Genomic DNA, 12,070 nt, shown 5'->3' on the forward strand with positions numbered 1-12,070 from the left:
AAATGCCACCATAGCTGATTTATAATTAGGTATTCTGGCCTGTAAGACATCAAAGAAATCAGGACTCCTCTTTGGAAATTTACAAGTTAAAGGGTAACTGTCATTTTTTCTTTTTTTATGTAATTGGATTGGTTTGACTAAGTTTACCTTAGTTCCCTAGTCAATACTTTTGTACAGGTATTGAATTACCTAGTAGTTGCAGCATGTTCTTTCCTCCCCCAGGCATTTCAGGGGTGCGGCTAAAACAGCGTTGCTAGGTGTCCTCCATCTCCTATCTTCTATATGCAGAAGACGGAGGACGTAGTAGTGGGCAGTCCCGAACGCTGCATGCGCTCTCCCGCCGGACCGGGATAGTGCCGATATTTGCGATAAAAAAATCACTATTAGAATATTCGCGCTAAAAATTCCCAATTAGAATATTCGCGTTCAACACTACCCAGGAGGAAGAGGACGTGTGCAAGTCTGGAGAAAGCCAAATGGTTGGGGTGAGGCTGCGCGTTCTGCGTAGTTAGGGAGGGAGGTCTTAGCCTCAGGATAAGGGCATCAGCTGCCATCTTGAGGAGATTGTCAGAAAGAAGTCTTGTGAGGAGCGGTTGCTATGGACGGAATCTTATTAAACAAGTGGTATGTGAACACAATAATTAGTGATTATGGATTATTACCACAGCAGCAACAACATATAGAAATTTTTTATTTTGAGTGAAAATATGACAGTTCTCCTTTACATTTGTAAGGTCTTTATACATAATGCTAAAATGAACACTTTTGACAGGGGCAAGTTTGCTAAGCTATTCGCCACCAGTATAAAAGGGTAGTTTACAGACCTAGTGACCAGTTCCCTGTCCTATTTTAATCAACAGTAGATTTGAAAATATTTGTTTTAATATTTAGAATGTTGTAGAATATCATCTTTACAAGTTGCATTTATCAGTATGCAGCATTGTACTATTCTAAATGTATTACATTAGCGGAGGTCAGCTTAAAGGGAGTCTGTCGGCTCCATACACCCCCCCAAACTAGAGTAAGCAGTGTATAGTGTAAGTGATGTTGAGTCCGGTTATGTAATTTTTATCTTCATACTCGCTTGCATCCTGACATTGTACTCCCACAAACCAGCCGTAAAATGCATTGAGAGGACTCCTTTTTGAGTCCTCTCTATTATGTGTGTGAGCACGAGAGTCCTCTCAATGCATTTTACTGCTGGTTTGTCAGAGCACAGCATCAGAATGCAAGTGAATATGAAGACAAAAATTATGTAACCAGACTCGGCATCAATTACACTACGTACCACTTACTCTAGTTTGAAGGGTGTTTTGGAGCTGTCAGATTCCCTTTAACTGGTTCACTACCGGAGGGTTTTTGGTTTTCATTTTTCTTCCCTATTTTTCTTGAATTATAACTTTTTTTATACTTCCGGTCACATAGCTGTGTGAGGGCTTATTTTTTGCAGGACAAGTTGTACTTTCTAATGCCACCATCAATTATGGCATAAAATGTAGTGGGATGCGGTAAACAAATTCCAAATGGGGTGGAATTGGAAAAAAAATGCAATTCCTCCACCATTTTACGGGTTTTGTTCCCATAGCATTTCATTTGGGGCAAAACTGACCCATGCCCTTCGTTCTCTGGGTCAGTATGATTACATCAATACCCCATTTGTATAGTTTTTTATGTCTAAAGAAATAAATTTAAACTTTGTTAAAAAAACATTTTTTTACATCACCATATTGTGATCTTCATAACTTTTTTTTTAACTTTTGTCTACTGAGCTGTTTAGGGGCTCATTTTTTGTGGGACAGGTTTTATTGATGCCATTTTAGAGTGTGCGTGACTTTTTGATCACATTTTATAAAAAAAATTTGGATAAGAGAAGCAATAAGAAAATGACAAATCGGCCATTTTGACCCTTTTTTCTGTTACTCCACTCACCGTATTGGAAACACTTTTTTCTATTTTAATATTATGGGTGTTTTCGGTCGTGGTGATACCCATGATGTTTATATTTATTGTTATTTAGGCATTTATTTTTTATTTTTTTACTTTAAAAAAAAATTTGTGATGATTTTGAGGATCATATACGAGCCTATAAATTATGTTTTAAAATTTTTCATTTTGTTCTATCAGGGATTTTTAAAATGCGATTTAAACTGAATATTGCTCGTTTCTTATCCTGGCCTACCATCTGGTGGCCAAAATAAGAATTGCAAGGCTGAAAGTGCTAGCGCGACTACCGATGCCCCAATTGGCCGCAAGGGGCATCGGTAGGAAGCCTGTAGGCATGAGCTTCTGGGTTTTTGCGCATTTAGATGCCGTGATCTCACTTGATCACGGCATCTAAAGCATTTAATTACTGTGATCGGCATTATTGCCGGTCACAGTAATTAACCGCAGGTTTCTACTGTTTGAAACAGCAGAGATCTGCTGGCCATATGCAGCAGGCGCCATGTTTACACATCGCTCCAAAAGAGTTAAAGGGTTATTTCCTTCTTATGTCACTAGGATATGTGATTACTTTAAATAATCTATGGTATAATCTATGGAACACCCACAATTCTGAGAATGAAGGGCCCAAAACCCTCATCCTAAGATATGCTATCACATATCCAGGATGATATTATTGATGGTCTTTCCTTAGGACAGGTCATCAAAATCTGATAGGTGGTTGTCCAACACCTCACATGCCCACTAATCAGCACTTTCAGTGTAGCTGTGGCGCCAGAACTACACAGCTCCATAGTGGATGTAGCTAGCTAGTGCAGTGGTACTCCCGTTCACTTCAATGGTATCAGTGCTGCAGTAGACTGTACCAGAACTATTGCAGAATAGCTGACACACACCATCCCCACTGCAATCATATAATGAAGGCCTATTCTGAGTATAAGCCATCAATATTAAAATCATGGACCTGTAATACTTTGCTAGCATAACCACATGTAGGACTGAAATGTTTAAGGCCAGAAGTTAAAATGCTGATTACAGGTGAGAATGATAGTAGGCTACAATACAGAATAAACAAACCGCCTAGGCAGTAGATTAAAAAAGTAAGTGATGTATCAACTAGAACTAAACTTTAAACACCTTCCCACTTGTATAAAATATAACTTTTAATAAATACTTTTAAAATGTAAGCTCAACTCAAGCCCAAATCAAGTGGGTCTTATAGTACATACAGATGGTACACTTGTTGTAAAAAACAGTAAAACTGATTATTTCATTGATATTACTCACGGTTTGTTGAAATCTCAGCACTTTGATACGGATGTCCGGCCCCTGAGGATTGTGAATGAAGGTCTGCGGTAAGTAAAGTCTTCAAAATGCAAAGAGGGGTCGGGAAAGAGTGGACGAATAGTTATCTATACTCTCCCTAGAAGCCCCTCTCTAAACCTCAGCCCAGGGACACACCTTAGTGGTAGGGGGGTTCCCTGTCCTCATGCCTAACCTACAAATCCCTGTATGACCCTATGTAGCAGAGTCCCATGGGTAGATAAGGCATAGTAGGCTAATGCAAACTGCTGAGAAGATTATTAACAGTGTACCAAAAAAGAGGCAAACCCAAATGGTATGAACAGATATACACTGAAACGAAATCCCGACGCAGCGTTTCCCCAGTCACTAAAAAGACTGGTTCGTCAGGGGATTATATCACATAAAATACTTAACTAGAATCTCAAGATAAAGACTCACAGTGGTGCCTACAATCAGGACACACTAGGAGACTTGGGCTAGGATACAGGCTTCTTAGATGGCAGGTGTCTCAATGCTAGATTCAACACTGGCGCCTTTTATACCACACTCCCCCTCTAACTCCACCCCTCTACTTCCCCCAATCGTCCTGACTGCATATCAATTCAAAAGCTTCCCTATACTTTCTGCAGGGCTCTAATTGGCCTCAGGCCTAGCACCCCATCAGTAGTTCATCATGGATGTCCTTCGATTTGATCATCATATGTTTTAAGAGCCGAATAACCGAAAGAACGCCACTGTAAAACACATATGCGTTCCACAGACCGGAAGTGCTCACCTCACCACATCCGTGCGCTCCACAGCAGTCAGTGTGAGCATCGGAAGTGCCGTCTGGAACGCATATGCGTTCCACAGACGGAAAACCAGGCAGCACAGTTGCTGGCTTTGTGCTGCTTGGTTTTCCATCTGTGGAACGCATATGCGTTCCAGACGGAACGTCCGATGCTCACACTTCCGGCCTGACGGCTGTGGAGCGCACGGATCTGGTGAGGTGAGCACTCCCGGTCTGTGGAACGCATATGCCAGGGATGGCCAACCTGTGGCTCTCCAGCTGTTGCAAAACTACAACTCCCAACATGCCCAGACTGTCTACAACTATTAGCCTACAGCAGGGTATGGTGGGAATTATAGTTTTACAACAGCTGGAGAGCCACAGGTTGGCAATCCTTGGCATATGCGTTCCACAGTGGTGTTCTTTCGGTTATTCGGCTCTTAAAACATATGATGGTCAAATTAAAGGACACCCATGATGAACTACTGATAGGGTGCTAGGCCTGAGGCCAATTAGAGCCCTGCAGAAAGTATAGGGAAGCTTTTGGATGGATATGCAGTCAGGACGATTGGGGGAAGTAGAGGGGAATTGTGGTATAAAAGGCCCCAGTGTTGAATCTAGCATTGAGACACCTGCCGTCTAAGAAGCCTGTATCCTAGCCCAAGTCTCCTAGTGGGTCCTGATTGTAGGCACCACTGTGAGAGTCTTTATCTTGAGATTCTAGTTAAGTATTTTAGTGATATAATGTGATTTTGTTTCAGTGTATATCTGTTCATACCATTTGGTTTTGCCTCTTTTTTGGTACACTGTTAATAATCTTCTCAGCAGTTTACATTAGCCTACTATGCCTTATCTACCCATGGGACACTGCTACATAGGGTCATACAGGGATTTGTAGGTTAGGCATGAGGACAGGGAACCCTTACCACTAAGGTGTGTCCCTGGGCTGAGGTTTAGGGAGGGGCTTCTAGGGAGAGTATAGATAACTATTCGTCCACTCTTTCCCAGCCCCCTCTTTGCATTTTGAAGACTTTACTTACCTCAGACCTTCATTCACAATCCTCAGGGGCCGGACATCCGTATCAAAGTGCTGAGATTTCAACAAACCGTGAGTAATATCAATGAAATAATTAGTTTTACTGTTTTTGACAAGTGTACCATCTGTATGTACTATAAGACCCACTTGATTTGGGCTTGAGTTGAGCTTACATTTTAAAAGTATTTATTAAAAGTTATATTTTATACAAGTGGGAAGGTGTTTAAAGTTTAGTTCTAGGCTACAATACAGGTTGTAAAGCCGGCATACACATACTTTTTGGAGGCTTGGTAAACCCTTTTCTTCCCTAACCTACCCACAAATATGTATGTTTATTTCACTAGAAACAGGGAGACCAGGGGTGGCCACACATCTCTGGCAACAGAATAACTCCTGGCAATGCAAAGGTGATTAGGACAGGTTTTGTATGTCCTAATAGGACGAAGGCCATTTTATTTCTCCTAATGATTGCTCCCCAGACAAAATGAGCCATTATAACTAATGAAAGGTATTTGGGAATATAGTTAGCATAAAGTGGTATTGAAGTATTTTCATTTTCTAAATTCTCTGAAAACCCCTTTAAGCTCTGTTTCCAGTGCATTTGGGAGCTGAATCGGGTAGAATCAAACGGTATTTTCAATAATTAAAACTCCACAAAAGGTTTGTTCTGCTCTCCCAACCCCTACCTACTACTGTCAACTGCCCACAGATTCCCTTTCACTCCAGATCAGTTCTAAATAAGAAAAACTAAGTATTTGTATAATTGTCTTTTATTTTTTTAAATGTAATTTATTCCATGAACTGAAAGTAACATTTCAAACATTACAAACTAAATCCTTCAAACAAGATTTACCTCTGATAAAATGGACAGAAAAACATGAGTAAACATTACTTTTATCAAGGGCAATGGAGGTAAAATTTAAACAGCTACTTTGCAGCCTAGGATTTTAAGAACTTTGGAGGAACTTTTTTTTTAACTCAAAGGCTTTTTAAATAGTAACATACGGTAGTTAGTAAGGCTGCAAAAGAACATAAGTCCATCCAGTTCAGCCTATTATCCTGCAGAGGAAGCCAAAAACCCTCATGAAGTAGAAGCCAATGTTGCTCATTTTAGGGGGGGGGAAAAGATTTACGATTTTATGTTAACTTAAAGGGGTTGTCTCATTTGTTTTTAAGGCAGGGATGCTATTAGAACAAGAAAAAAAACTTGGTCTCACTATCCCAAACCCTAGATGTCCCAGTCCCTATTAGTACACACAAAACCTGTCCTAATCACACAGGAGGACAAGTTACTTCACAGCACTGAGGTAAAGAGCTGCCTCATCCTCTTCTTTTCTCTACTTGTCAGGGATTATGTTCCTGAATATAACTGATAAGGCCTTCAGCTGAATCTCTGTAGAAGTGGAATTCATGAGGAGACATGAAATACAGAGAGGAGGGTGGGGGTGTAGTAATGAGCAGCAGCACTTGTATGCAGTCTCCATTACCACAGTCTGTCCTGTCTGTACTTCATGTCTCCTCATGAACTCCTTACCAACAGAGATTCAGTTGAAGATCTTTTCTGTATTCAGGATCATAATCCCTGACAAGTAAAGCAGAGAGGATAAGGCAGCTCTTTATCTCAGTGCTGTGAAGTAACTTGTCCCGCTGTGTGATTAGGACAGGTTTTGTGTGTACTAATAGGATGGCAGCCATTTTATTTCTCCTAATTGCTCCCTAGACAAAACAGACCATTATAATGAATAAAAGTTATTTGGGAATATATTTATAACAAAGAAATATTTAAGTATTTTCATTTTCTTAATTCCCGGAAAACCCCTTTAAACTCGAACATCCACTCAGACAAGTAAAGTTGTACAACCTACATATTTTCTCAGCACAAAAAAAATACTCATAACCTCAGGAGACCCTTCAATAATGCTAGCCCTTGAGTTATCTTCTTGAAGTTGGAAATGGACAACAATTGAAGAAATGAAATCCTAAGGTGCTTCCACTTTATATACCCCCTTTTTTTTTTATTGCGTTCTTAGTTTTATTTTTACAGTTTTTTCCTGTCTATTTGGAAACAGATTTAGTACTTAACAGAAAAATCCATAAACTGGCCACATGTCTATTGGAAACAAGGAAAGCCATTATCCTGCAAAGTATCTGTAATGATATGAGAGCTTGCAAATAAAGATGTTTTCGATTCCTTAGAAATCATACTTCATAAACAAGAAAGTTCATTAGAACACTTCAAAACACTGAGAAAATGTGTTCTTGGGATCAAATTATTATTTAAGGCTTCAATATCATGCTAATGTGCCGATTTTACTGCCTCATTGCTGGCCTTGTTTTAAATGCACGTTTCATTTAAGTGGCAATTCTTTTTAAATTTCCCAGCGGTGAATGGCTAATTTGTTTTCCAACATTTCAACCTGGACTGGGACTTTTAATGATCTCGCTGTATAATATATGTTTATCTCAATTTATGTTTGGTATATAAGTGTCCTTAAGGGACCAGGTAAGCAAGAGATAATAACCCTGAAATCCTCGCCACAAACCTTGAGGTGGGTAAATCAATTCTAGAAGTACAATCTGTTTGTCTTTCACAAGTGATTTGTATAGTTACAGATCTACTTACCCTTCCAACATGGGGAAATGAAAACACACTGCTTGGAGGATAAAATAAAAGAAAAAAGCAGACCACAAAATTCAGGCATGCCATTAAAATGTACAGAAACTGTTAGCAAAAGCTAGAGGTGACACATGCTCCAGATGTTACAATAAAAATAAAATGCACTCAGAAAAAAGGGAAAGAAGCCATTCCGTTTATCAATTCTTCTGTATAGCTCTTCCTTCCAAGGGGCCATGTAAATGGAGATGCAGCAGAGTGGAAATACTTCAGCAAACACTCATGTTATTAAAGATGTCCACAAACCCAGACACTTAAAGAGGACCTTTCATCTCCAAACATTGTAAGATAACTATCAGGCTGTGTAGAGCGCCGCTCCGTTCTCCCGCTTTGTCCCCCGGTATTTTTGCTGATTTGGTTATACTGGGAGGAGTCTGCCCTGTTTCTCCCTGGGCATTTCTTCTCCCAGGATGTAGCGCTGCCCAATCGCAGCGCAGAACTCACAGCCTGGGAGTTTTTTTTCTCCCTGGCTGTGAGTTCTGCGCTGCGATTGGACAAAGCTACAGCCTGGGAGAAGGAACGCCCAGGGAGAAACAGGGCAGACTCCTCCCAGTATAACCAAATCAGCGAAAATACTGGGGGACATAGCGGGAGAACGGAGCGGCACCCCGGAATAATAGTAAGTGCAGTGAGATCCCGGGGCGCCACTCTACACAGCCTGATAGTTATCTTACAATGTTTGGACCGATGAAAGGTCCTCTTTAAAGGCTCATGCACACGGCTGTAGCAGTTTTTGCGGTCCGCAAAATGCGGATCCACAAAACAATGACATTGACCGTGTACTTTTTGTGGAAAGGAACATTCTGCCCTCTGTAGAACTGTCATATATCTTTGTCCGCCAAAAAGGACAAGAATAGGACATGTTCTATTTTTTTCTATATTTTTTCTTTGCGGGGCTGCGGAAGTACTATCCGCTTCTTTTGTGGCCCCACTGAAGTGAATGAGTCTGAATCCGATCCGTAAAAATTTGGATCTGAGGGGGACCAAATCCACGGTTGTGTGCATGAGCCCTAAAGGAGTTGTCAAAGGATGACAACCCTTATCCAAAGGGCCTATGTTCAAGGGGTCTCGTGTACTACATGGTTGACTCTTCGGGGACATGCAATTAATAGCCAGATATTGCTTTCCCAGACATAATAACTGAGAAGCCAGAACTGCAGCAATCCATTGACCAACAGGCCAGCTCCTATTTAAAAAAAAACAAAAGGGGTCGACTTTGTGGATTTGGCAATTTCAGTGGGATAATCCACTAATTTAAGCTACTGGGGCAAAGAGTTGTTCAACCGACAGCTACGTGTATGGTCAGCATACAAAATTGTGCAGCATTGTGGGAGCAGAAATGTACCTACCATATATTTGAAAATATGCTAATTCTTCTGCTCCCTCTTCTCTCTTGCATTACCTCCATACTGACGCTAATGTGTTAAAGTAGCACTCCCACAAAAAATTTTGTTCTCTGACCTGTCAGAAAAGTACAGGATGCAAACTGTAGTGAAGCTGATATTCTTACCCGTGACTGTATTTGTGAGTTATAACCTCCCTTCTGATCCTCAGCTATAAATATCAAAAGAAGACACCTGACTGCTGACAGGTTCCTTGTGGTTGCATTTTCTTTGGCACAAACTGTTTAAAAAAAATACACTGTGGCACACCAGACACCTGTAAACAGTGTACATTTAAGGAATTTTCCCGTTTTAGAAAATAATCTTTATTTTCTGCATAAAAAAATGCTATGGAACTTCCTAATATACTGCATGGAGTGCCTAATATATAGACAGTATAATACTAGACTACACAGTCTAAAGATGTGCCAGGGTTTTCATGGTGGCTCACACTGTATGCACTGTTAGATGCTTTTGTCTAACGATACATCAACCATTGGTTGATGTAATTTTGGTGCAAGTCCACTAATATACACCTCTTTGTCAAGTGAGTTGCAAAAGGGTGTATTAACCAGAATTCTGGTGCACTTTAAAAATTAAATCTACCCCATTGTGTCTGAAGCAATAGTCATGCTTTCATGCTTTAAGGAATATACTTGCTCTTTTGGGGCCAAAGGCATTTATTTGAAATTGTAGCATGATCTGTGTGTGGTGTTTTTTTGCCTCCTTTCCTGGCTTTTTTTTTAGCCCTCCGTAAAAAAAAAAAAAAAATCTTGCAAACAAAACATCATAAAACATGTGCTAAAACACAGTAAATGTTATAAGAAGGCCACAAAAAAGCAAAACAAAAACCCCACTAAAAACCTAACCCCCCCCCCCCCCCAAAAAAAAAATAAAAGCCAAAAAACGCTGCAGTAGTTTCCCATTTTTGGATGTTTTTTTCTTTTTTACAAAAAAATATTAAAACCAAAAACTGTAGTATGGCGGCAGCCATATAAACCTTTATTGAAAGATAACCTGTTAAATCTCTGAGCTAAAATTGCTTGCAAGCACATGATATGCCAAACTTTCATGTCAAGAGAAAAGGAAGAGCGATATTAAAAAAGTGACAAACGGAATGAAACGGCGATACAATCTGGGCAAGTGATGGGCACAAAACCTGCTCTGTAAAAGCAAATGCATTGTTTTAGCTGGAACAAACAAAACACTTGTGTTAGAACCAGGTGGCGAGTGTCTTGACACCATTCATCATTTGGGCAGGGGTGCTAGTGAGGAGACGGTGCATGCACAGCATTTAACAGGCAGACACATAGGGTCAGGAGGGATGAGTGAGAGGAGTACAGACTCACTCTGTCTGCGGTGCGGTGGACCAGTCCGAGGACTCCCCTGGTATGGGCCCTGCCAGGGAGAGAAGGAGGGAGCAGAATACCCACTCTGTGCAGAAAAAAAGAGGGGAAATTGGATAATAAAAAGTAGGAAAGGTGGAGGAAAAAAAAGTGTCACGAAAGCCATAATACAAAGCACCGACTTATAGTTCACATAATGGAGCAATGTTCAACCACAATGTAACACTTGCTGTGAAGAAATAGAACAATAGCAGAAGATGAATTCCAGACATCAATCATGACGTACAGATGCAATGTTAAAAGGGCAACATACAGACAACATAAAATATCAAGAGCGCGACTGCTGGGGTGCAGCGTTTGTCTATGAACCATGCTCATATCGATTCCTAAAATGAAGTGTGCATTGTTACCAAGCACTGCCCCCCTACCCGCAGCAACACTTTACAGTTCTTTTCCCCCTGACAACATACAAGGCTGTTATTACATTTTTGCATTTCCAGGAACAGGGGGGAAAAAAAGGATTTTAAAAGGGTTTTCCAAGACTTTTATACTGATGACCTATCCTATCCGACACCTGGGACCGCTGCCAATTATCTATTTGAGGAGGCACTGACGCACGTAGTAGTGCCGCGGCCTTCCCTCAGCATATCAAGCACACCGCCGTTACCTTTTTGGGCTCTTTCACACGAGCAGATGGCGTGCGTGGAATCCGCTGCATGAAAGACCGCCAAGCCCCGTTCCGGACAGCAGAGACACGAAGCATTAACATGATTGATAATGCTCCGTGCCTCTCTGTGACCTTTTTACTACAAAATCACAGTGAGATAAAGTTGTCACCGTGATTTTGTAGCAAAAAGGTCACAGAGAGGCACGGAGCATTATCAATCATGTTAATGCTTCGTGTCTCTGCTGTCCGTAACGGGGCTTGGCGGTCCTTCATGCAGCGGATTCCACGCACGCCATCTGCTCGTGTGAAAGAGCCCTTATAGTGGCTGTGCTTGGTACCGCAGCTCATCCCTATTCACATCAATGGGGCTAAGCTGTGCCTAGCCAAGTGACCGATGAGCGCAACGTCAAATGGCCTAAACTACCACTGAGGAAAGGTCACCTGTATAAAAATGTCTGAAAAAAAACCTTTAAAAAGGGAGACTTGTGTCTGATAACCCATTCAAAGAGATAGTGGAGGACCCTACTGAGCCCACCCTATACTAGCTACTACATAGTTCTCTACCCTGGAAGATTGTAGAGCAGGAGAACCTGAGAAAATGGAAAAACTTGTTATTTATTGATTGAAATCTCTGCCCTATTCTATGCTTTAGGAGTCCAGTGGACTGACAGCCTTCCTTGTATGAGCGTGTATACAGAACTATCTATCCACCCACTGGACTCCTCAACACAAAAGAGCATATATTTTAAATCATTATAAGTTGTACTGAATCTCCAGTAAAGTAGAACTGGCTTAGTTGCCCATAGCTTCCAATCAGATTTCACCTTTCATTTTTGACGGCTCCTTTGGAAAATGAAAGGTGGAATCTGATTGGTTGCTATAGGCAACTAAGCCAGTTCTACTTTACCTATATATAAATCTGCTGTGTAATATGCAGCCTGCAGATCATA

The 12,070-nt window shown here is 40.9% G+C and overlaps 1 protein-coding gene across 3 annotated transcripts in view; it reads right to left on the reverse strand.

Annotated features, from left to right (window-relative positions):
- CCSER2 (coiled-coil serine rich protein 2) overlaps positions 1 to 12,070 on the reverse strand; it is a 186,295-nt gene that overhangs the window by 22,536 nt on the left and 151,689 nt on the right. The window contains exon 10 of one of the 3 annotated variants that reach the window (XM_040434595.1): positions 10,457 to 10,541. The exons of the other annotated variants lie outside the window; for them this stretch is intronic. Coding sequence (XP_040290529.1) covers positions 10,457 to 10,541 — 85 coding nt within the window. The remainder of the gene's footprint in view (positions 1 to 10,456; positions 10,542 to 12,070) is intronic. 3 annotated transcript variants of the gene reach the window in all.

This window comes from Bufo bufo, chromosome 6, assembly GCF_905171765.1.
Source record: "Bufo bufo chromosome 6, aBufBuf1.1, whole genome shotgun sequence".
In the NCBI taxonomy this organism is placed as follows: Eukaryota; Metazoa; Chordata; class Amphibia; order Anura; family Bufonidae; genus Bufo; species Bufo bufo.